The sequence below is a fragment of the Coenobita brevimanus genome, chromosome 85 (genome assembly GCF_032717465.1).
Source record: "Coenobita brevimanus isolate Jiangsu-jjx chromosome 85, ASM3271746v2, whole genome shotgun sequence".
In the NCBI taxonomy this organism is placed as follows: domain Eukaryota; kingdom Metazoa; phylum Arthropoda; class Malacostraca; order Decapoda; family Coenobitidae; genus Coenobita; species Coenobita brevimanus.
Window position 1 is genome coordinate 3,368,021 of NC_137038.1, and position 25,977 is coordinate 3,393,997.

Consider the following 25,977-nt stretch of genomic DNA (forward strand, 5'->3'; position numbering starts at 1 on the left):
AAAAAAAATATATATAGTTATGTGTCCAAGATATAAAAAGTTCTGAATATCAATGCTAAAACGGTAGTAGCCAATCCCAATTTACCCCCTCTGAGGTGCAGGGGTCTGTGACTAGACTACCAAAGTGCAGTATATTTTAGAGGGGATGACCAACCTACTCCCCAGGTGGTAAAACATGATTATATATATATATATATATATATATATATATATATATATATATATATATATATATACCTGTATATAAGTCACCTATACTGTTTTCAGCTTAACTTGGCCCAGATATTTGTCCTTTTGCAGCTTATATCACAGTGCTCAGTGGCAATATATGACAGTACTATGATCCTACCTCTTTTCCCCGGCACTTCTTCAAGAAAGCACCAGTATTCTATTGTTAAAATATTGGTATATATCAGCAATAAAGATGGGGAGAGTGCAATTTTAGGCCAAGTCAGGGTAAAAGGGGTACTGTATAGTGGAAATTAACCTACAAATGGCCATCACTCTGACCAAATTTGGTAAAACGGTCCACAAATAATCGTAAGCACTTCTAGTCAGTGATAATCTGTTGTATTAACCCTCTGAGCCTCGGGATGTCTTTTTCACTTTCTTCTTGTCATCACCTGGTGATTTTATTCAGCTTAGGATAGACTTTTCAAATTGGAGGGGTTTGATACTGTACAGCCTTTATAACACCCTTCAATGCCAAAACCACTCCTTAGTTAGGGGGAAAAAAAAAAAAAGGTAGCAGAAAAGAATAGTAGTGGGTAATTGCAGCACTCCAATCAGATTGAGCCAGTGAAGGTGTATATCCAAGGGGTGGTTGGGCTTATTGCTCACATAATGCCACTCAGGGATGAGTGAGGCTGGTCACTCTCATCTTAAATGTCAGGACCAACTTGCCTAGCCCTGGGCTCTTACGCTCCTCGTGGGGCAACATAGGATTAGATGATGGATGGATGGACATAAAAGAATAGGCTAAAAAGTACATCACCTAGATTCAGGGGGTTAAGGCAAGCTATAATGGCTATTAAAGCTTAATTAAAAAGCACAATAGACAATGACAGGTAGCTTATAACATGAAGTGCAGGTCAAGAGTTTTGCTAAACAATACTAAACAAAGAGATAAATGAATTTATATATCTGTAACTAAAGCAGAAAACACACCAAATAAAATCAATATATAAAATATGAAATTAGAACAAAATTATTAAGCACTGTATTGTTGATAAGATACTGGAATTTGACTACTCTGAAGTCTGAAAAATACATGGCAGTCCATCTATTAGGCAACTAAATTCTTGTGTTGCAGTGACAGCTCAATCAGTTTTACCTGCATCTACTACGCTACATTATTTTCAACTTCCCATGACACTTTTCATGCTTTATGTTATCTTATTTTTAGGTCTATTGAGTTCATGGCTGATCAGTAATTTCATGAAGCAGCTAGAATGTCTCTGGTCCTCACAAAAGCAGACTAAGCTATCTCTGCAACACACAAGATTGAAGGGCAATACAAAATATGGATCACCCTTTATATTTCAGGTGTACAAGGTAATGCATTCTTTAAATATGTTCATGAAATGCCTGGCAGGTGAGGTATTTCAATGATCATCCTGTAGCCTTCTCTACACTAACCTCCTTTATTGTTTACCTGTTTTATTCTCACTCCTTTATTACTTCCTTCCAGGACCTCTCCCTGCCACTCCTCATATTTGTTAAAAAGCTGATTCTTTAAATATCATTATACAGTACATGTAAAGGAAAGGACCATTTTAAGAAATATCCTAACTCAGTCTATGATAACTTTGATTAATTCTGTAACTCCTAATATATACCATAACAAAATACCTCATTGCCATCTTGTCTCTCCATCTTCAACCCTGAAAATTCTGCTTAAATATTCATTCACATTACATTAAAAAAAACACACTTCAACTCAACTCAAATTCTTTAATCTGGTATCACAACACTTCCCAATCAGATTCTTCAGAGTTGTCAGAAAGGCGCGGTGCAAGTGGGTTGGAGGGGCAGGACGAGGCTGGGTCTGGGCTGTGGATGCTGCGTGCGGTGTCAACAGTCTGGTGGTGGACAATATGGCCGCTGCCATTGAGACCCCACAGCTCATTGTCTGTTGTGGCTGTCAGCAGTAGTGAAAATAATATTCAGAAGTTTTCTTCAACAAAACGTACTATAAGTGCTTAATGTACTTCAGAGTATCTTAACTACAAAGATGTCAGTGCTGTGGAAGTTTTCATTTACATAAAAACACCTGACTTTTCCAAGAGTAGATATGCATCCATCCTCATATTCACTCATCCATTGATTAACCCATTCATCAAACAACTGAAATTAGTGATTAAGTGCAAACTATTATAAAAAATAATGGATAATTTTTTCATACTGTTACTTACACGATGTAGTGCTGCTCTCAAGTGTCTGCAATTTCCTCTCCTTCCTTCCTCTTCTGTCTTTCTTTACTTCATTCTTTCCTTGTCCTTCTGCCTACAAGTGACTTTACACTCCCTCTTTTGTCCGTCTTTCCTTCATTCTTCCCTCTTCCTTCTGCCTGTGGGTTACTCTGCACTGAGTGACAAGCCAAATGGTTTCCTGTACACCAGGAAACCATTTACTACGCTGGGTGGTAACCATATAACCAAATTTTGGCACCTGGTGTTTATGTGGGTAATTGCGGCACTCCAATCGGACTGAGCTGGTGAGGGTTTATATCCATGGGGTGGTTGGAGTTACTGCTCATGTAATGCCACTCAGGGATGAGTGAGGCTGGTCACTCTCATCTTAAATGTCAAGACCAACTTGCCTAGCCCTAGGCTCCTACGCTTCTCATGGGACAACGTAGTATTGGATGATGATGATGATGATGATACACAAATGAATACACTAACCTGAAACCTTGGCCAGACTACCAGGAATCCTCTCCCATGCATCACCAATGTAGTTGATTTCAGTCACTCCGACACGTTTGTATACCTCACCAGATATGCTGAGTGCATACACAATGTCCTCACTGTTGGAAGAGACAATATATGCAACTTAGAAAGAACCATGCAAACAAGTATCAACATACAACCAATCAGCTAATTATGAGTATTATGTATAAGCAGTGCTTAGATTCATAATATTAATCTTACTACTCAATAAAGACATACTGTCATTAAATTTGTGGGGAAGAAAGGTATAAAAGTAAGAATGATGTGAGATGGATGGACAAAGTACAAAGTGACATTAAGTTAACATGAATGTGGCTACCCCCTCCACAACTGAGACATCTTGCTGTAGAGAGAGAAAGAAAAAAAATCCATTTCACCAACCTACAGACCAGCACGTCCTTGTCCCACTTAATATGGATACAGTAGTTAAATAACGCATTTATTAAAACACCTATTCAGTTCCTATCATCATTATATTTTAAAACAATCAGTCAATGGTGTGACATTTTCACCCAAAGCATCTTTCTTTTCAACACCCTTGAGAAGGTGATAGGTGAGTACAGGTATGTGCAGATAAATGAAAATATGGTTACAATTGTTGCTGTTGTAATAGTGGCCCCAGGCTTCTCTGGACATCTGCCCGACTGACTGTAGGCTTAAGCAGTCCTTCTGCAGTCCACCATCCTCCTTTCTGGGACTAGGGAAGAGGGTGGAGGGTGTTTGTATCACCAAGGTAATAATGGTGTCACCATCTGAAGGCATCTCTCTTCAGTTAAGTCCTCATTATACAGTACATTTCTTTTATCACATTGACAATACCTGCACAAGACGATTACCACCTTAACTTCTACTGATACCTGTACAGCTATGTCAGAACAGTCTCAATTTACAGAACCACTTGTATGAAGAAATGATGTGATACACAACACTGTTTATATAATAAGCACTGTCTATCTATCTACATACCTAGGCTGCTTCCCCCAAAGGAAAAAAAAAAAAAAAAATGCTTTGTTCTTTTATACATTTTTGTCATTATCCAGTGCATTTCTGTAGCAGTTTTTATGATGGTAGTGTGGCATGTGTAAGGGTAAATGGGCATCTAAGTGAATGGTTCACAATCAATGTGGGCATATGACAAGGTGTTGTGATGTCCCCATGGTTGTTCAATATATATATGGATGGGGTGATGAGAGAAGTACAAACACAAGTAATGGAGAGAGCGATGGCTTTGGTAATGAATGATGATGGATGGAATATCTCAAATTTGTTGAATGCTGATTATGCAATGCTACTTGCAAATACCAAACAAGAGCTTGGTAGACTGCTGAAGAGTTTTGCTGATGTCTGTGAGCGTCGTGCCTTAAGGGTAAATGTAGAAAAGAGTAAAGTGATGGTAATCGTGAGAGAAGGTGGCTTCCAGTGTGACTGGAATTGGTGAGAGAGTTCAAATACCTGGGTACAGTGATAGAAAAGCGAGGAAAATGTGTAAAACAAGTGGAAAGTAGAGTGACACGAAGAAGAAAAGTAACTGGTGCAATGAAGGCCTTGATAAGAAACAGAGGCTTGAGTGTCGCAGATGCACGAAGCTTACATGAAAGAGTGTTAGTGCCAACTTAACATATGGATGTGAGACTATGATGTGGCATGAAAATGAAAAGTCAAGAGTGAGAGCAGTGGAGATGGCACTGCGAGGAATGTATGTGGAGACAGAGAGTGGATAGGATATGAAATAATGTGATTCGTGAAAGATGTGGAGTGAGGAAGTCTGTGGACACCAGGATCGAAGAGTGTGTACTGAGATGGTATGGTCATGTGGAGAGAATGGATAACAACAAAGTGGTGAAAAAGGTATATCTGAGCGAATATGAGGGAGGGAAGAGGTGAGGTAGGCCAAGAAGGTGGAGGGATATGGTGGATCAGTGTGTGTGAAAGAGAGGTTTGGAAGTTGGTGAGGCTAGAGGACTGACAAGACAAGTGATTGAACTGGCTGGATGAATGTTGTGAGGAGAAGCGCATGAGCAGGGATTTGGTGCCCCCTTTTAACATGACAACATCTGGACTGACTCTATTGGATACGTTTATGTGAAGCTACAGAACATGGTGAATGTTTTTGGTGTGTCAGATAGAGCCAGGATTCCAGGGGCTTGAATGGTGAGCGAATGGAAGTGTGGCCCATTGAACTGCGCAAATTTGTGCTATCTGGACATTGCTACTCCTTACCCCGCCCTAGGGTGGGAAAGGAGGTCCAAATGATGATGATGATGATGACATATACCTGTAATGTGTATTTCTTATTTATTTATTTGTGGATCTATGAACCCTCCCTTACCACCCCTAAAAATGGGAAAGGAGGTCTGGATGATGATGATGATGTATATATGCAATCTATGTCACTATTAATGCACATGATTAACATACAAGATAATATGGAGATGAAATACTAAAGATAAATCACTAGAAAGTATCCTTACATTACAATTATACAACCCGAGGACTGCCTGTATTTCCCTGTGGGGTTTACCTGATCGAGAGGTGGAGTGCCAGAAGGCCAGGAACAGGGACCCAGGATGTACCAACAGGGAGTTCAGGAAAGATGGCTTCACGCACATACACACGATGGCAAGAGTCAATGGCCCATACCATATGTAGTTTCATTCCTACATATACCTAAGGGATAGGAAAATGTTTAACATCCTTCAATCTAATGATGCACTGTGTTTTATATTTAATTTCTGCAATATCCAGATGATCATATTCAGCATAGGGTAAACCTCTTGTTGAGATGGGTTTAATGAAGGCTATATCTGACCTATCCTGTCTGAAAACTCTCCTAAGCTGCATAAAACTGCCTAGATACAGCAAGAATAAATACCAAATTAAGTCCCCTGGCTGAAGAAGTTAATAAAAACTTTGAAAGTTACTTTTGTGCTGCCCTCATATTAGTTTCATGAATTGTTCACATGTAAGGACTAGATCCAAATACAGAAATACTGGTTCCTGGGAAGATTCAACTGTACTTAACATACAATAATTTACTTTCATACAAACAGTCTGCTACACAACAAAAGCAAGATGTACAAACCAACAAAACCAACCTTGGTGAAAACAGCATTGCCCTTCAACTGGAAGTGGTCAAGCTGGATCCAGGCTGGAGGCAGGGAGTGGGGTGATGAAGGTGAGAGGGGACCCAGTCTCATGTACACACCCCCTCTGGTGTCCACACCCCACACTACCTCCATCCCGCAGCTTATATGGCATAACTCTACATCACCTGGGAGAGGGATTGTACACTGTTAAACTAAATACCACATTCTACCCTTTTCACCATCGCTTGGCCCAGACATTTGTCCTTTTGTACTTTAATTCACATAGCTCAGTGACAGAAAAATTAGTACTATGGATCTGCACCCTTTCCATGACACTTTATGATTTGCATCATATTCTAGTGAAAACCTTTTCTCAAAAATGAATATTTAATATTGAGAGATGGGCAAGTTTAGGCCAAGTTATGGTGAGAAGAGGATATCGTTTATAGTGTGCCCACCTTAACTTGGAGGTCACAACATTACCTCCATCCCTCAGCAAATATACACAGCTCTACATCACCTGGGGAGTGTAAAAAAGTGTTACTGTATGTGACAGGTCTCATAGCACCTCTTTCTTGACAATTTATTTTGTGTATTACACCTTAACATTCTCTTATGTAATTAATATCACTTTAATACTGACATAGATTGCATTACTAACATACAACAGGATATGGGGGGAGGGGGTAATGTGCAGGTTAAATCACTCTAGGAAGAGGTATTAGGAAAACTTCAAAGCCACATACCATATGATCTTAATACTAACCATCACAGTTTGTCCACCTATACTTAGTAAAGCTTTCTGTCACTTTGCAGCACATTTCCTCTTGCTCAGTGGCACAATAAGACATCCTTTCCATTGCTAACACTTTTCATGACTGTTAGTATCCATAAATATTCCCTCAACCATTACTTACTAAGTTCTACTTAAAAGTGAGTCCATAATATTTTAATTGTAGCTGGCAAGAATACACCTTCATAATAAGCTGCTTGCACTACGTGATCAAAATTTTGTGCTGTACATCATCACTGTCCTAATCCAATTGCCTACATTCACACTTGTCATAACCAAAGCTATGTAAGTTTTGCCAGTTACTGTCTTTTACCAGAGGTGCTGTGACTGAAAAGGTCTTCCTTAAGGTTCCTCCAGGGAAAGAGTTTTGAGTGAAAAAATAAATTAATGGTAATAAACAATTAAACACATAAATAAACTTGAAACCAGTTAAACATACCTATCTGACTGAGATCTAGAGGCAGCCAATGAGAGCCGAGGAGGGACGTGGCTGATAGCCCTGCACGAGTGTAGATGCTGCCCCCAGAGGTTAGTACCCACAGTGCCTCAGGACGCTGACTAACACACACCACACACTCACTAGCCGGTAGCTCCAGGGGCTATGATGAGACAGGGTAGGAAAATGGAGAGAAAAGGGATATGCAATGGCACAGAAGAGCTTATGACATTACAGGAAAGAAAAAAAAAAGTAACTCAAAACCAAATCAAATTAGATATCTCCTCCCCGTTACAAAGAATACAAACAAAAACAGATCATTCTAAAAAAAAAACTCACCACAGCTGATGTAGTTGATGGATTAAGGAGAAAGAGCTGACCCATGGGTGAAAGGCATGCCAGTGATGCCCTCCCTTGGTACACACCTTCTGCACAGATGGTTGACCACACCCCCTCCCCTACCTCACCCCACCAATGGCCTGTAAAGAGGAAACAAAGGGGATACAACTACAATTGAGGGAATACAAAGTGCAACAAGTAAAAACATCTGCTAGTATTTAACCATAACTAATTTCAGATAATTATAATCAGCTGGAAGTGACTCACAGGATCCTAATTTAATTATAAATTCCAACTTGTTTTCAAGACAGGTTTATTCTGCACTCCCATACAAATCCAATAACCTGACATGTGAGCACCAAAAGTACATAACAAGGTACAGTCTATAATAATACCTGACAGTGATGGTGTGCAAGGGGTAACCAGCTATAAGCCAACAGATCATCCATTCATCCCTCATCCTTTCCTTTACTGTTCCATCAGGAAAACAGGGATGCAGGGATAGGTTACTCAGGCCCAGACATTTAAAAAGAGAGCAACCAGGTGCTCACTCCTGACCAAAATTATGTGAATAATAAACCATATCCATCCACTGGGCTTTAAACACTTATGGGTCACATCTGGCTAGGGTACCAGAACCCATTAGACCACCAGGCATCCATTTGCTGGTTAAATGGTTACTATTTGAAGTAGTAAATGGTTTCTGAGGTTAAAAACATACGAGGAGATGAAATGAACATCAGAAAAAGGATACACACAGACGACAAACAGAAAAAGACATACACAATGGTAAATGCTGAATGGAGATAAAGAGGAGTACAATAAAGAGAGAGAGGTGAAAATAATGTGAAGAGGATGGGAAGGATATATAGTACCTACTTTTAAAAAAAAAAAAAAAAAAAAAAAAAAAAACACTACTACAACACCTAGTGTGGGTAGCAATAAAAACTATACCAAGACAAAGGATAAGCCTGTAACAGAAAATAATAAAATAAATAAAAATAAATACAGATTAAACAGAAAATGATATAGGTTAAAACATAAAAAGTGAAGTGGCTTATAAATATGGTAAGAAAAAGAGTACAGATGAGGTATGTACTAATACAGTATTTTTCTGTATTTCTTTACCATCCTAATATTCATTCAATAATATCACATCTCATTCCTTTAGCACTTTCTTACACTCCAAAGTTGTGGTAAATAGGGTACCACCATTCACATGCTTCTGGCTTAAGAATTTTTTGGGATAGTTTAATACAATGCCCACCTCTGAAAACTAAAATGAAAACTGTGGGAGAATACATAAATCTTATCTACAGTATGTGTTTGGTGTGAATGGACAGTGAAGTAGTTAGACTGCTAAGTGCGATGCAACATAACTGAGTATGTGTCAGTCGACCTCTGATAGAGAAGGAGTGAATATTTAGCACCTCTAAGGTCTTACATGTGACGCACAATTAGATACAAAATATAATAACTCCAACGGATTATGATCATGTTCTAACCAATGCAATGGAGTGAATGCTGAAAGTAGATGTCCTCTGAATGATCTGCTAAGATGACCCCTGCTGATGTCACAGCCACACTACAGCTTCCACTCTCCAGCATGTAGTTGCTTTTCACCACCTGGTAAGTCACAGATTATGGGATAAGATTAAAGAAAGATCTCAATGCATGTCAACTTTTTTAATGGCATCTGGTAGGTCTCAATTATAGGGTAAGATTATAGAAAGTCCTCACTATAAGTAGCTATTTTAAAAATCTGACAAAAAAAAAAAAAAAAAAAAAAAAAAAAAAAAAAAAAAAATCGAGCTGCAGGGGTTAAATGAAGCATGTATTCATCACCAACCTGCCACCACCTGATGTCATGGCCTTGTGGGTGCCTGGCGGTCACTCCAAGGCGGAAGTACACCCCACCCCGCCTTCCCACCACCCATGCTTGTCCACGAGGCCCCAGACCCACCCCAGCCACACCATCCTCCTCTGCAGGGATCGTCATTGTCCCCCACTCGTACCCACCAGGCCTCTCAGTGGAGATTCCAATCCTGTCAAGGGAGAGAAGGAGAAACGTATTTTAAAATGGACACTATGGAGTGAAAACTGACCAATTAATGCCTTCAGTTCAATAATGTACTTTCTGTTTTGCGTCTATCCCCAAACAATACTATTTAGGTTCAGATAAACTTTTTGAACTGAAGGGACTAGATACAGCCTCCATTAACCTTTCCACTACCAGGAAGCTCTTCTAGGCTAAAAACAAGACAATCATCTGATGCCAATGGACAAATCCTTTCACTCAAAATTCTTAGCATTAGCATTAGCCCTTCTCAATCACAAAGTTGCTCCATAAACAAAACTGTGCTGAAGGAGTTAATGGAGACTATCAAACCTTTTCATCACCAGATGTCTCCCCTGGACCCATTCAATCCTTTGACATAATTTTTTTATTACTGTATTTGTCCTACCTCCAGCCAGTTTATTCTTGTGGAGATTTTTTTTTGTGAAGTTCAGAATGTCACTCCTATGTTGCAGAAATGTCTGGAGACAGCAAGAAAATACAAACATGTAAACAAATTAAAGAGCTTAAATATTAAAACTGTCTAGCAGCAGCATCCATAATAAGACCGTCTCTTATAAAGCTGTCTGGCAGCAATATTAATAATAACACTCAATCTCTTATAAAATTATTTAGCAGTAACAATAATAATAATAATGACAGCCAAACTCTTATTATTCCCTCTGAGTCAGGGACGAGAGGGGCCAGGGCCAGGCTAATGTAGTCCTGCTAATATCAGATGCAAGAAACCACCTTACATCCCAAGCAGCGTCTGAGGGATGTGAGGCATATATGGAAACTAAAAGCACTTACAAAACACTACTGTTTATAAAAGTTCAGGAGCTACCTTCCTTGTGGTTCACCACAAACAGACTCACAATTGCTCCAGCCAAATCTACAGTGACCCTTCTCACAAAATGAACAGCAGAACACAGTCACATTCCACACTGCACCATAAACAACTCTTCCCTACCGCACACACACACAAACCCAAAATCCTTGGTGTAACATACAATACATCAATGTCATTTAAACAACACATCACAAACATAAAAAACAAATTAACACCAAGACTCGGTGCCCTAATGTCACTTGCCTTTACAACATGTGGACACAGCAAAGAAACCACCACCACAGTATACAAACAATATATACGTCCAGTGATGAATTATGCAAGCCCTACTTGGGCTTCTAACCTCACTAAAAACACTACAACACTCTACAGACCATACAGAACAAAGGCCTAAAAATAATCATAGGTTGCACAGCTACTACACCTACAGACCACCTACACCATGAAACCATAGTCCTCAAAGTCAAGGATCATCTAGACATGAGGGGCAAACAAATTCTTGCCGCAGCCTCCACAAACCCACAACATCCACTACATTACACGGCAGCAAATCCACACACACACACACCAAGGAACATCAAAACAACACCCAACACACGATATTATACACAAATACTGTCGTCTCTCCCCTCTCGCCCACCTCAAACCAGCTTCCAGAAGCATATCCATGCTCAAATCACTTGCCGCTCCATTCAGTCACCCATAGGCAACACACAGCTGCATGCATGACCTCCTGATATCCACCCTTCCAAATCCTACCTCCCTCACGAGGATAGGGTCCACCTGGCCACGGTAAGATGTGGACATCATCCAGCCCTCTTGAGTTATCAGAAGAGGCTGGATGACTGTCGCTGAAGCCTGTCCAGGATGCAACACAGCACCCCATACTATTAAGCACATTATGCAAGACTGCACTGCACACAATCACCTGTGCCAACAACACAACATACACTCCTTGGGAGCTCTGTGGGAAAGCCCGGTCTTGGCCGTGGCCTTCCTTAGAGGCAGCTAGACTGCCTAGGGAACAACAGCTACTCCTAAAACCACTCTTTTCTTGATTATTTTTCATCTCAAAGTTACACTGGTAAATATAAAACCTAGTAGGTAACTGTCTATCAGGGATAACAGCTTGTTCAATTATTACTTAGGGAGGTATTTAAAGAGTAAACAATGCATATTAACAATCTCATGCTCCTATGACTAATTCTCACTTAAGTAAAATCACGTGGGGTTAGCTAGAGTGTAACGCAACACCTGTTCCAACCACAGCAGAGTTAAAGACTCCTCTGTCCAGCACAATGTGGTGTGAAATACAGGTCACAATGCATTCCAGTTGTCTGACACCCACCTGAACACCAGACCACCGTCACTAGTCAGTCCCCACACCACACCGCAGCAGCAGACAACCTGGACAAGTTGGAGCTCTTCTGATGGCACCACTGTTGGGCTCCCTTCTCCCAGGGTTATTCGCACACACACCTTACAGAGGAAGAATATTATCACAAACCATTTGTACTATGCATCCATTTTACCTTGGCCTAAAATTGCCATCTCTCTATCTTGAATGATGAACTGTTATGCCAGATTAATACTAGAATATATGGCTAACCACAAACAGGTGCTATGGAAAGAATGCAAAACTGTTGCATTGTCAGATTCAAAAGGACAAAAATCCCAATCAACTTAAGGTGGATGAACTATGGTATGAACCTCATCACAATGTGGTTCAAGTTTCTCACATTCTGATATAAACTGTTTGATCATACAGGCTGGTAAACAAATGGGAAATGAGACACTTGTTTCACTTTGTCACATCCTATGGAAACAGGTGCTCACTGCCAGACAAAATGTAGGTTGTTATTTTTTAACAATCCCAGACTGTCTGGCTGAATAGACCCATCAACCACAAGCAAGCAACAACCCCTGTAATGAACTGATGTTTCCTTTCAGTTGACAGCACCTCACAATGGTGACATGCAGAGAAACATGTGGAGGTTTGGTTCCTGGGTGGATGCCACATTTGTGTCTCTCCACCCAGTTAACAGGAGCTCCATAGCAGACTCCACTTTACCCTGGGATCTTATATGGTTACTACCCAGCACTGTAAATGGTTTCCTGGGTTACAGGAAACCATTACACTTGTCACTCAATGCACAGCCATCTAAAGTGGAAAGAAAAGGAATAAAAAGTAACAGCAAGGAAAGGCACAAGTAGGGAGGTGGGCATACACAAAAACAAAATGATAAAGGTGAAGGAAGAAGTAGGGAGCACTACATCAAGTGAATGGATGATGGTCACCACCACCTACCACTATATAATGCAGGTGAAAGTCATAAGTGGAATGCTCGGAATATGATCTAGCAAATGAAATGGGACGTTCATTGCATAATTATTATCCCTACAAACATAATGGACAATCCATGTCAAAAACATGTCCAATTTTGACCTCAGTGTGATGAAACCCTTACTTTATGAGCAGCTGAAAACAACTAGGCTAAGCAAATTACTGATAATGCATTTCTTGTGATGAAATTCTTGTACTGCCATTTTACATCACTTCATGCTGCAACATCCAACCCATACACACCTGGCCTTGTTCACTGATGTACCAGGAAAAATCATCATCAACGCTCATGGTTCGCACAGCCTTAGCAACGAGCATCAATCTGGGCGACGATATACCTTCCATCGTGGGATTACAGGAGGCATAAACACTTCCACCAAATCGTATCCACATGGCACGTCCACTCAGCGAGACAGACACTTGGCTTGCCTTGGCTGCTAGTCTTACTTTCCTCCAGGCCTTGTTATCAGTTGTTTCATCCTTCAAGTAGAGAGAGCCATGGCTGTCGACAAAAGCAAGGGAAATCTCTGATGCTGTCAGGCTGATGACATCACTTGGAAGTCTTCTCTTTATCCACCCACCAGTCAGATTTTCTTCCTCATCCTCTTGGGACTCCTGTTTATCTGGTGCTGAATATGACCATGTAACATCAGCAATCTCTGAAGAGTTATTCACTACAACATCCCTTGGGTCAGCTGGACCTAGGCTCTCCCCATGTGCCTTATTCCCCAGCGACATGACACTGCTCCCCGAGGGTGGCCCATAGCTCAGACAGCTGGCACGATCCTCACTCAAATTGCTCGGTAGTCGTTCTACATCTTCACTATCTTCAGAGGACCGGTTGTCTGTGCTAATACTACTGGCATCCTCAGCTGGCGGCAACTGTGGTTCTTGGCTATCATCAACGGAACTGAGACTTATATTGCAGTAATAGGGAGCATAGAAGTCACTTGTGGGGGAAATTCCTGGACCAGGACTTCGTTCTTTTATGGTGCTAGGAGTGGAACGGCCTGTGCTCTCCATACTTGATTCACGGTTCAATAAGAGGTGACTTTCTTCCCCTGTCTCACTATCTTCATTCACTCTCAACTCATGGTCCATTCTAAGGCATCCTAGGCCTAAGATGTCTGCTAGCAAGCTCTCTTTCTTTTCAATGTTTGTTTTGAAACAGTCATATGGCCGGGTATCAGGAGCAACTAAGTCATCTGCCACTGACTTTCCATCATCAGCCAAACCATGCAGAGAGCTGGAACTGTTACTCTCACTACTAGATGAACTAGCAGGGAGCTCAGAACTTGTTACAGATTTCAGACTGCTGGTACTATAACTAGTCATCACAGAGTTATCAGTTTTCTCACTACTACTTTCACAATAAGCACTGTCATTGCCCAATATATAACCTTCATCCTTCCTCACTTCCCCATAACCGTGGGTGACGCTGGGAGAGAGTCTTGAATCCAGCTGGGGGTCACTGGGAGGGCTGCAGGACTGATCACTGGATTCAGACTTAATACTAGCGGTATCTGGAGTGGAGGTAGTATCTGGAAGGGAACATATCTTTCTGAATATCATCATCATCATCCTGAACTCTTTATCCACTTAACCCTCTAAATCCAGGTGACTTTTTTTTTTTTTTTTTTTTTTTTTTTTTTTTAACAGATGATCTTACTCATATTTGCAAAGGCATCTTGTATTGATGGGGGCATATTAAAGCAACACCTAAATCCTCCAGCTTGAAAAGCCTATCATAAATTGAAGCAAATAAGTAGATGGCAATAACCAAATGAAGAAGACATCCCAAGGCTCAGTACATTAAGGAAGGGACTAGGTAGGGTCCAGAAGGCAAGGAAAAGAAAAAGCATGAGGAAAATCTATTAAGTGGATAGACAGTAGTACTTTTTAAATGAGAAATTTCAAAAGATCTGATGGCAAAAACGAAAGTTACAAAAGGCAACATTATAATAGGGACTTGCTGTATTCTCTAAATAATGACATTCTTCATTGTTCCCTCCCTTTCCCTTTTTTCTCTCTCATCCTTCATTTCTATTGTTCCTGTCATGTGATAACTGCATCCTCTTTTACGTTTCTCTTTCCCTTTCTTCACACCTTTCCAATCATCTTATAATTATATCCTCTTCACCATCCCCTTCTTTTCTCTCTCACCCTTCCTTTCACCTTATAACTGCATAGCTTCAACCCTCTCTTTTTACCATTTTCTATCACCTTTCCTCTCCCCTATTCACCTGTCGTTTTTGGATTGTTCTTTTTTTTCTCTCGCCCTTGTTTCCATACTTCCTTTCCCCTACTAACCTGTCTACTGGGGACCCAGTTTTTCTTTTCCTTCTCACCCTCTCTCTCTCTCGTCTTCCTTTCCATTACTCACTTATCTTTTTCAATTGCCCTTTCTTTTCTTTCACACCCTTTCTTTCTGTTCTTCCTTTCCCCTACTCACTCATCTTTTTTCAACTGACCCTTCTTTTCTTTCTCACACCCTTCCTTTCCATTCTTCCATTCCCCTACTCACCCATCTTTTTTTACACTCCTTTTCTTTCTCACTCTTTATTTCCTACTCACCCATCTTTTTAGGTTCCTTTGCTTTCTCGCTTTTTTTTTTTTTCTCCTACTCACCCATCTTTTTAACCCCCCCCATCCCGACGTTTTCTGGGCAGTGGTACATCCCAGTCCCGACATTTTTGGACCTTTTTTTTTTTGGCTCAAACATCCGCTTTTGGTGAGAAACATAGAAAATTCATAGAGAAATCGCTCACCTGAGGTTTAAAATATTCGATTCAGGTAGGAGTACCTCCTTACCTTACAGGGTTTTCTATCAGGCTGGCAGCAAAGAAAACGAGTTCAATGGGAGGATAACTATTCCACATCACTCATAAACGGTATTTATTTATTTATTTGGTATGAATTTATATGTAGTACGAGAGTATATTGGTTTTCAAACGGTAATAAAGGCATTATAAGCATTGTTTCACTCACTAACTCATCACCATTCCCGACCTTTTTTTGCCACATTACCTGATCACCATTTCTGACTGTTTCTTCCTCTAATGTTTGTCCTCCACATTGTCATCGATTGGGGAATCACTCTGGCCCTGAATTTCGTACCATGGCATGACATGGCTTTACTGGCCAGGTCACTGATAACAGGTGAATTGCTGAGAAAAGGGCATGCAGGGGGGGGGAGGAGATCATGCTGGGTAAGGCATTGTCCCTCCCTGGCATCTTGTAGAGGAAGGTGTCCCGTGTATACGTGCCAAAAATCACTTGCGAAAATTGAAAATTGTGCAAATTAAATTGAAAATTGTGCAAATTAGGGACCTTGCAATGTTGCCACATTAATTTACGTCTCCGGGATATGAGTGCACATCATGTGAGGACGTGAATTCACGTCTCCGGGACGGGGCGGGTTAAGTTCCTTTTTCTTTTCTCTTTCTCTCACTCTTTCTTTCCACTCTTTGCCCTACTCACCTGTTTTTTTTGGTTTCCTTTTCTTCATTCTGTCCTTCAGCACCAAGGGTTCCGATTCTAAGCTCTCCGGCGCCACAATCTGATCACCTGTCACAATCTCCTCAAGATCTCCTCGAACTTTATGCTCACCCTGAAACATTCAATACTGAAAAGTATGGAAGAAGGTGGCTCAGACTGATGCCTACTGGCTGCATGAGAATCACGTTGGTAGAAGACCAGTTTTTGCCAAGACACAATCTTCCTCTACAACATGATCTGCAATAGTCCATGTTACATATAGGTCCCCAACTGCATTGTCAGGTAAACAAGGATAAAGGCAAAACAAATCAGGTACACCAGTCTGACCAAAGAAATGAACTTGAGTTCTTCCAGTTATGCGCACAATATGACATATTAACCAATGCATCACCAGCTCCCTTTAGCATCAAAAAGAAATTTCTTATATGAACAACTTTACTATATCACTTCTTCAGTTAGCTCCCCATGAAGTTCAACACAATGTGTATATACTCTGCTGCAATTATATAAGTTAATTTTCTTCCACCATCTTAGTAACAGACTATTCACTCCAGTTCACAGCTGAAATTCTTATTATACACATCTTATCCACCCTACACAATCCATACACAATCCTCTACAGGTCCACTTTTACTGCTCTTGCTCTTAATTTTCCACTCTCAAGCAACAGCAGTCTCACATCCAAATGTCAATGTGGTAACTAACACACCCTACATATACTTTAATTCTTTTGCAGCCTCCATTCTCAGTCTTCTTTGTACCAATGACTTCAATCCATATTAAGCGAAGGCAAGGCATAGGACAATAATAATAGAATATACGACTGCCGGTACTACTAATAACTTACCATCACAGCCCCGTCAAACAGAGGTGGTGTCTTGCCCAGGGTGGAGATAATGGATGATGAGGAAGACAAGAAGGCTGTGAAAGACTGCACCATTCTGGATGGCTCCTGTCCTTGGGAATCAATCTGAACACTACCTGAGGAGGAGGACCTCAGGTGACCTGCTTTCTGCCGTCCATTCTCATTTGTCATCTGGGATCTGTGAGTAAGAATTGGGGTCTGGGGTCTATGGGCTGACTTTTGTTGGGTTCTCAAATTTACGTCTACATTTGTTGCTCGACTATCCAGGCCTGTGACAATGGCTGTTCCAGCATGTTCTGTCATTTTTGCTGCCATGTTGCTCCCAACTTTAGTAATCTGATCAATCAGCCCAGAGCCACGAGTGACTAAACGTGTTCCAATATCCCTCAAGTTCTGGGTCTGGGGGAAGCCCACGTTTCGCAGGCCAGCCACCGGCTTCTTCTCACCAATCACCAGTGGCTTTACACTGAGACATGAGAGACTCCTCCCACCTTCTAACACAAATATTGCACCATCTGAAACAGCCACATTTTTGATATCACGAAACTGTCCACTGAACATCAGCAACTTTAGGTTTGGTATATCAGTAAGAAAAATCCATTGTGAATTGTGAGAGACAAGGAGAGACGTTCCAAGCATATGAAGAATTCCAAAAGAATAAGAATCTCCATCTCGTTGCTTCTCTCTTGTGGGGTTGAGAAGTACTGCTTGGGCTGAGGGTGGCAAATCCTTGATAATATGAGTATTCAGGACATCTCCATTACTGGCTGCAGACCAAAAACGCAAACCAGGGCGTGAGGTATAGAGCACCAAATCTGCCTGGGAATGTGAATTTGACCAAACACATCCAAATGGTCCCAGTATCTTCCTGGGTTTCTGTCCAACCTGATTAACTGTGCCATCAGCCAGACTATAAACAACTGCACGCTCCCTGGTTGATACTGCAAGCCGCTGGTAGACGTAAGACAGCTGGACAATTTCAGAAGTCTCTCGGGTAAGTGTGCGGGCAGTACACTCACTGGTCTGGTAGTTCAGGTCAGTAACTGCAACTACACCCTCAGCATCCCCAGAGAACAGCCTCATCCCATTGCGACTCCAGGCCAGGCATGTGACCGAAGCAGAATGGATACGACCAACGGTGAATCGCTTGACTGTTGGCTGAACTCCAAAGCTGCCTCTGGAAGGGCCTAGGCCTGGGTCTGAGAAAATAAGAAATACATTAATTTCTATATATTGTAGGGTTGGCTGACTTAGCGAAACCTTGAGTATTTCTAGTACATACAGTACAATATAGAGTACAATATATCTATTATGGGAAATAGGGTGAATGTTACTGTACAAACAAAATCAAGGCATCCCTGGTTTTTATCCAGCAACTCTTTAATTTATATGTAGCATAACAATGTTTAAGCTCTGCATTTTGGATAACATTAATGGATATCCAATCATCCCCACCCCCCCATCTCCCCCCAAAAAATCCCAACATTACCATGACTATCTGCAGTAGTTAATATGCAAGAAAGATAACAGCCAAAGATGAAAAGCTAAATCAATGAACACAATACCAATAATCCATCACTATATCAGCCTCTGGTTTTATCAAGCATATTAACCTACCTACTTTTTTCTTATATTTGATTTGGTCCACAATAAGTAAAAAAAATATACCAATAAAAATAATAACAACCAATGTTTAGCTGCACTTTTTTTATTTAAATATCAAATAAAATGGCTGCATACAGGATTCTTTTTTTTTTTTTTAAATTAGTAACTACAATTTCACTCTCATCTTAAATGTCAGGACCAACTGCCCAGCCCTGGGCTCCTATGGTCCTCATAGGGCAATGTATGATTGGATGATGGATGGATGGATGATTACTACAAAGGTATGCAGTACTTCATTATCTGCAAGAGTACATGTGAACTCTGATAATCACAGAATTATTTTTCCCACATACATAAACGTAGGCCTACCATAATTAGGGGAGATGTAATATCATAATAAATGTTTCCATACAAGATGAGGCCAAGATATGTCCCCATATGACATACAACTTTTCTTACTACATTTACATTTGATGTAGAGCTGCCTACTTCTTCCTTCATCTTTATCATTTTATTTCTGTGTCTGCTCACCTCATTTCTTACTTCTAACTCTCTTTTGTGTCATTTTTTATTACTTTTCTTTCACTGCAGGTGGCTCTACACCGAGTGATAAATCTAATGGTTTCCTGTAACCCAAGAAACCATTTACAGTGCTGGGTGGTAACCATATCTCCAGATCATGAGGTGAAATGAAGCCTGCCACAGTGTCCCTGTTAACTGTGTGGAGACACAAATGCAACATTCACCCAGGAACCAAACCTTCACACTTTTCCACATGCCTTGCTGTAGTAAGTCTCTGTCAACCACAAGGGAATTTCAGTTCACAGCATGGGACAGCTTTGCAGGGGTTGTTGCTTGCCTGTGCTTGATGGGTCTGCTCAGCCAGACAGACTGGGGTTGACCAACAACTCCTCATAGCAGTGATTATGTTGTAGACAGAGATCCTGTCTGGCCTAGGTTCTGTTCCTTCATTTGACTGATTGTTCAGTTTCATATCAATCATTACAATGGCTGGCAGCAGCACGGGTTGTCTCAAACTGGGCAGATTATGAGTTTGGCCTTCTTTTGATATACTCTCCTTGAAAGGAGCAGCTTCTGCAGGCTATCTACATATGTTTTCAATTTGCATGAAAAAAAAAATTACAGGCCTTAAATATGATTTTTCCTATAATTTGCTTGTTATGATATAGATCTGCACTGTCATTCACTTGCTATGAAACAGAACTGCACTGCCTTGCAAATTCTACTACCATGTAATATGATGGGTAAAGTGGGTAAGTTAGCGAGTTTAAATGACCATCACCATACCACCACATTTCCTTTAAAATTTAATTTCCTTGTCATGTAATACCTATGTAATTAAAAAGGCACTACAGTACCGTGCAATAGCAACATATGGTACATATTAGTGAATATTTATTCACTTTCAAAAGAACTGAAATAGCTAGATACTGACTGAATGCTGATGGTGTGTCTGGCATAACACGTGGTAGCTGGAATATGGTGATAGTGCCATCAGTGCCTCCCGCTGCTACCATATCATCCACAGTTCTCACGGCACTCACGCATGACACAGCATAACCCGAGTTCTGTTAGGCAGAGAAATACAAGAGGAAGGTAATAAACTGTACAGAAATTGAAGAACATAATTCAACAATATATCTGTGTCACTGCGCAACCTTCACCTCTTCATTATGATGGCATAATGATTAAGTTTATTCTTATTGCCTCAAGATTATTTTATTTTACTCATAAATGGCAACTCACATTAATGGGTTAATGACCAAAGGCTATAATCCCTTCAGGTAAAAAAAAAAATTATAAATAAAATAAAATAAAACTCATTCATTTCATTCATTCATTGCCAGACGCCATGTATCCCACACGGGGTGGCCAAGGGCTTAGAGTTAATTGTTTTACAGGGAGGGGCACTAATCCTCCACCAACCCCACTTGACACGTAGGGATGCCAACAGCATCTGGTGTTCCCAGGCGGTCACCCATCCAAGTACTAACCAGACCCAACGTTGCTTAACTTCGCTGATCGGACGGGAAGCGGTGTACTCAACGTGGTTGACCAAAGGCTATAATCCCTTCAGGTAAAAAAAAAAATTATAAATAAAATAAAATAAAACTCACTATAGATTAACCCCCGCAACACTCATTGCCTCATATGTGGCAATATGCAGGCCACCCCTGGCCATGCTGATGGCCTCATATGAGGCCATGGGTCTCTGTGCCATAATTTCAAGCATGAGGAAGCGTCAGTGGTTTCCATGGGAACACTAAGTCTTCCCCTATGCCACCAGGAGCTGTTGCCAAACCCTGCCACTCTGCAGTTGCCAAATATTGCATATTTAGTAATTCACTTCTCGTTTGTGGCCCAGCATTGGCGGATTCACGCCTGTCTACCTCCCATGGTGCTGGCAACTTGTTGCCACCCTCACACCCACCCATGAGGCACAAATTACAAAAAGACGAGGGTGATGAAGAGTTCAAGCTGAAAAACGCTTTATTTCATGACAAAAAATTAGCCTGATGTTAAAATAAAAAAAGGCCTAAAACAATGACTCAGGGAAGGTAATCAAGTTGGTAAGAATCAGTGTAGCAGGGGTTAACAGTCATCTGGAAATATCAAGAATAAAAAATGTCATCAGACTGAAGGGATTAATCACATTGATATAACAGGAGATACACTGAGAACTACAGTACTGGTAAGGAGATTGTAACTCAGACTATTATCTGAGTTCAGGTAACACTGACAAAGTTATCCTATAAATCTGGGGATAGGGCACGCTTGATGGAGAATAAGTGCATATGTGAAAGGCATTAGGGAATAATGGGGGCACATGTGTGGATGACAAATGTTGTCTTAGGGGCTTATGTTGTCTGAGAAGCCTGGGTATATGTGAGTATAGTTGTTAAATAAAAAATCATCAGGTTCTCGTCAAAATGAAACTTAATACAGTACTATAGTACAGTAACTGGGTAGCTAATAATAATGAATTTCTGAATATTGTTTCTAACCCCTACAGCCTGATGGAATCTCTCCTGAGCTGAATCTGGCTTTAGTAAGAAGAAAATAATAATGTTCAGATTGGTTCAGCCCAATACTGAGACTTGTGACCCACCTCACACTTGAGTCTCATGAGGTTGGCTGATGGGAGATGAGCAAGGTAAACCAGCTCCACATTAGTGCCAAGAACAAGATGGAGAGGCAGCGCAGCTACACACGTCAGTTCGAGGTCTGATGAGGTCAGACCACGCTGAAACTGATAAGGTAACTGGTCGAGGAGAGGATTTAAGGGCAACCACTCACGCCACTGCCCTCCCACCATGCTCTCAACCCCCTCCTGGGCCTCTGTGCTCACATCCAAGGCAGCCATCTTCAAGTCAGTCACTACCTGGAAAAAAAAAAAAAAAAAGGGCACTCTACAGTACTTAATATCAGCTGTACAGTATATAGTATATTACCATCATTGTAAGCTACCACACTACATACGATTCAATGGACAGTCCATATATCTAGTATATATTTAACAATCAGATGCAAAAGCACAGCTATTACTGTTGTCAAATTTCACTAGAAATCAATAAAACAATTCCGTAATCTTCAAAGAGATGTGGGACCACCTTAATTAGCAGTTTTGTTGTTTTTTTCTTCACCAAAGCCCTTCATGTGATTCTTTCAGTACAGTACTACTGAGTGCATTTTCAAGTTTCAATTAATTTTGTTTCCTTTGTATGCGGTGAACAGCATTTAAAAAGAGATCTTTGTTTACAATCCCCAACGGCACCGAAGACAGATGGACACCATCTTAAAATGCCATTTCAGGCACAAAATTACTCATCAGTGCTCATTTATCCAACCTAACCCAACTTTTTGTAACAACCTAATTTATGCAGACCGAACCTAATTAATCCTATGCTACCCAATTTTATTTTATGCTAACCTAACCAAACTTATCCTGACCTAACCTAACCTATCCCTTATGGTTACAGTATAAACATATATTCCTTGTTTCTTCTTCATACTTGATAATACATGTCCTTACACATTTAAAAAGTATCTGAATTAATTCAAAAGCCAAGAAATTTGTCTTTTTCAGAAGTGATCCCACAACCTGAAGGACCGGTATACCAACAATTATTCAGGATAAGAAAATGGCATCCATATGTATCCTAGCAAACCAACCTTAAAGTTGAAATAAAAAAAATAACTACTGTAATCTTATCTAAAGCAACAAACATAGCCCGGCCAAGCTAATCTAACCAAATAATACCACAAAATAATGGAAAACATTTTATATCCCATTTGCACCCTTCAGCAACAAAATACTTTTAAAATCTATCTATCTATCTATCTACAGTATTGCCAGACGCTATAATCCCGTAAGGGGTGGCCATTTGACTTTGAGTTATTTGTTTTATGGGTAGGAGCACTAACCCTCCATCAACCCACTTGCCGACACGTAGGGAGCACGCATGGTTTGGTTATATGGTTACCACCCAGCGTCGTAAATGGTTTCTTGGCTTACAGGAAACCATTTAGCTTGTCATTCAATGTAAATCCACCTGTAAAGGAAAGAAAAGCAAGAAGTGACAGGAAAGATGGGAGAAATAACTTTTAAAATAATGCCAACAATTGCATTTTGGGAAAAATAGCCCTACTAGCTGTTCATAACTATTCCTGCCAAGCTGGGGAAAAAAAAAAAAATGATTTCTTGCTTAAGTTAGAGATTAATCCATTAACCAAACATACAGACTGGGAGAGCAAAAGTCTGTAATTGAAGACCAGAAGAAGGACTTGGGAGTGAAAATATGTAAAACATTTACTCCAAGTGCCCATAAAGCACAGGTGGTATCCAAAGCCAATCATGTGATGGGAAGCATAAAGAGAACCATAGAGTACAAAAGCAGAAACAATATTCTGTATGAATCCTTGGTTAGGCCCCACTTAGAGTATTATTATCAGCAGGCATGGAGACCATATAACTAGCAAGACATGGATAACAGAAAATGTGCAAAGAAGGATGAAAAGGATGATCACGATTAGGGAGGATACCTCTGAAGACAAGCTGAGGAAGACTGGTTTGGTGTCACTAGAAATGAGAATTAGGTGTGAACTTATCGAAGTCTTCAAGATAACGAAAGGACTGGAGGGACTGAAGGTGGAGGATTTCTTTAATATGGACCGAAAAGAGAGCAGTGGACATCCATAAAAGATATGGAAACAGAGGCCATGACTAAATGTGAGGAAGTATTTTTTCACATGCAGAATAGTGGATGAATGGAACAACTTGCCAAGAGCGGAAGTAATGGCAAAAAACAGTGAATGGTTTTCAGGCAGAGATCGATCCATTAATAAGGCAAGTTGGGGGGCACCCATGAGCCAGCAAAGGTGTACTGCCCCAATCCTGAACTGACCACCTCAAGCTCACTGACAGAGGTGGAACTGGTAAGAATAGTGGCCAAAGTTCCTCCGTGATGGATTATGCTGAAAGGGTACCAAGCCTACCGACGGTCGGATGACAGTCATGAAGATCATGGGTCACTACTCAGCAGCTCATTTCGTTCGAAAATGCCATGTTCTGTCCTAAGAACACAAGGCACAAATGAATGAGAGATTTTCATCATAAACTGAACACTCACCTGCAGCTAATTTGGGGTCACCAAACTTTACAATACATCATTATTCATGTTTATTGTAATATACATGACCTGGCCTTACACATTTCCTGTCGACAGAGGGGCACCAAATAGAAAAATTTATAAGATACTCTCCAATGACGACATTGTTTTGGTAATCTCTTTGTTGAGTTCTTTAACGCTTCCAACGAATGAAAGCTACCTAAACGCAGTCAGCGAATTACTTCATACGTTACAAAACTTACTCGAATTTGTTCGTATTGCAAAATAGCTTCAAAGCGGATACTTTAAAGAGTATGTCGAACTAGAAGTCCTTACAGTTCAGTTTGAGATTTTTGGTCTAACTTACAGCTTGTGTTAAGGTTTCTGTGGGCGCAGTCCGAATAAGTTCAGTAATGCTGCTCAATATATGATTTAACCATTTAACATGGATGTTATATCAGGAACATTACTTCTCATGTTGGTCAGGAACGGTACGATTTTTTCTGCCTTCCTTTTAATTCACCACCCTGAGACCGGTTCCAGCACTCAAAAGTATTTTGCCTGTTTCGTTTAGTAACAATATTAATATTTCTGCACATTTCTGGTAGTGCTTCTAACTTGTTTCGGTGATACTGAAGACTTACAGACTCGGCTTCCTTTTTCTTGCATCTTGATTTGCCACACACTTTGCATTTTCATCGCCCGTTATTCAGATACGGGATTAGAAGGGTCATTTCTTGGTGGCAGAATTAAGTGATATTCCTCAGACCTCATCTTTAACTCGTAACCTATAACTTATCATAACAGACTTAATGGTACGATCCCTGAGGCCCGGTGGCAGTTCTAGACACACCGTTCACGTATGTCAAAGCTTCGGCACTAATACCCACAGACTATACTCAACACCAAGGTCCAAGGAGAGAAGGTCTCTTCGTGCGCACATTCTGATGACGTCAGGTGGGAGATCAATGGGCGGCCGAAGGTGACTTCCGTTTTCTTTTAGGGTATACTGCTTTTTTCTGAGGTAATATAATGTTATATAGCTTCTCCCCCAAAATTTTCAGCTTCCCAGAACTTTCAGCTGATCATATTATGGTTAAAGTGTTTTCATTGCATAATTAACATTTCTACTAGTTAATGGGGATGTAACAGTTAACGAGAGAGAGAGAGAGAGAGAGAGAGAGAGAGAGAGAGAGAGAGAGAGAGAGAGAGAGAGATGGATTGGAGACAAAAAAAAAACATGAAAGTGGTGATTTGGAGTCGGGGAGGAAGAGATGGAGGGAGGGGAAACGAGAAGGAAAGGAGAAAAGAAGAAATAAAGGAGAAAATGTGGCAGAGAAGGAGAGCAAGACGGGAGAGAGGGAGAAGCAGTAGGGAGGAACGGGAGAGAGAGAAAAGTGATTGGGCGAGAAGGAAGGGAGATACAGTATTTGCGAATGAAGTAAACGACGTGAGCGAAGACAGGAAGAGAGTAGAAGGTATGGAGAGAGAAGAGAAGAGGAGAAAGAAGTGGAGGAGGGA

The 25,977-nt window shown here is 40.7% G+C and overlaps 1 protein-coding gene and 1 non-coding gene across 2 annotated transcripts; both read right to left on the minus strand.

The window, feature by feature from the left end:
* Positions 1-24,632, minus strand: LOC145410395 (tectonin beta-propeller repeat-containing protein 2). Its single transcript, XM_080280548.1, has 15 exons — positions 24,478-24,632; positions 21,957-22,229; positions 20,283-20,415; positions 17,204-18,420; positions 16,339-16,468; positions 13,102-14,399; positions 11,863-11,993; positions 9,455-9,650; positions 9,111-9,231; positions 7,606-7,745; positions 7,270-7,429; positions 6,047-6,222; positions 5,473-5,618; positions 2,907-3,028; positions 1-2,140 (listed from the first exon to the last, which is right to left on the minus strand). The coding sequence occupies exons 2-15, from the start codon at positions 22,209-22,211 to the stop codon at positions 1,965-1,967; spliced, it is 4,401 nt and encodes a 1,466-aa protein (XP_080136674.1). The 5' UTR covers positions 22,212-22,229; positions 24,478-24,632; the 3' UTR covers positions 1-1,964.
* LOC145410511 (5S ribosomal RNA) lies at positions 20,793-20,910 on the minus strand. Its single transcript, XR_013899301.1, has one exon. It is a non-coding gene; the product is annotated as a 5S ribosomal RNA (ribosomal RNA).
* Positions 24,633-25,977: the final 1,345 nt, after the last annotated feature.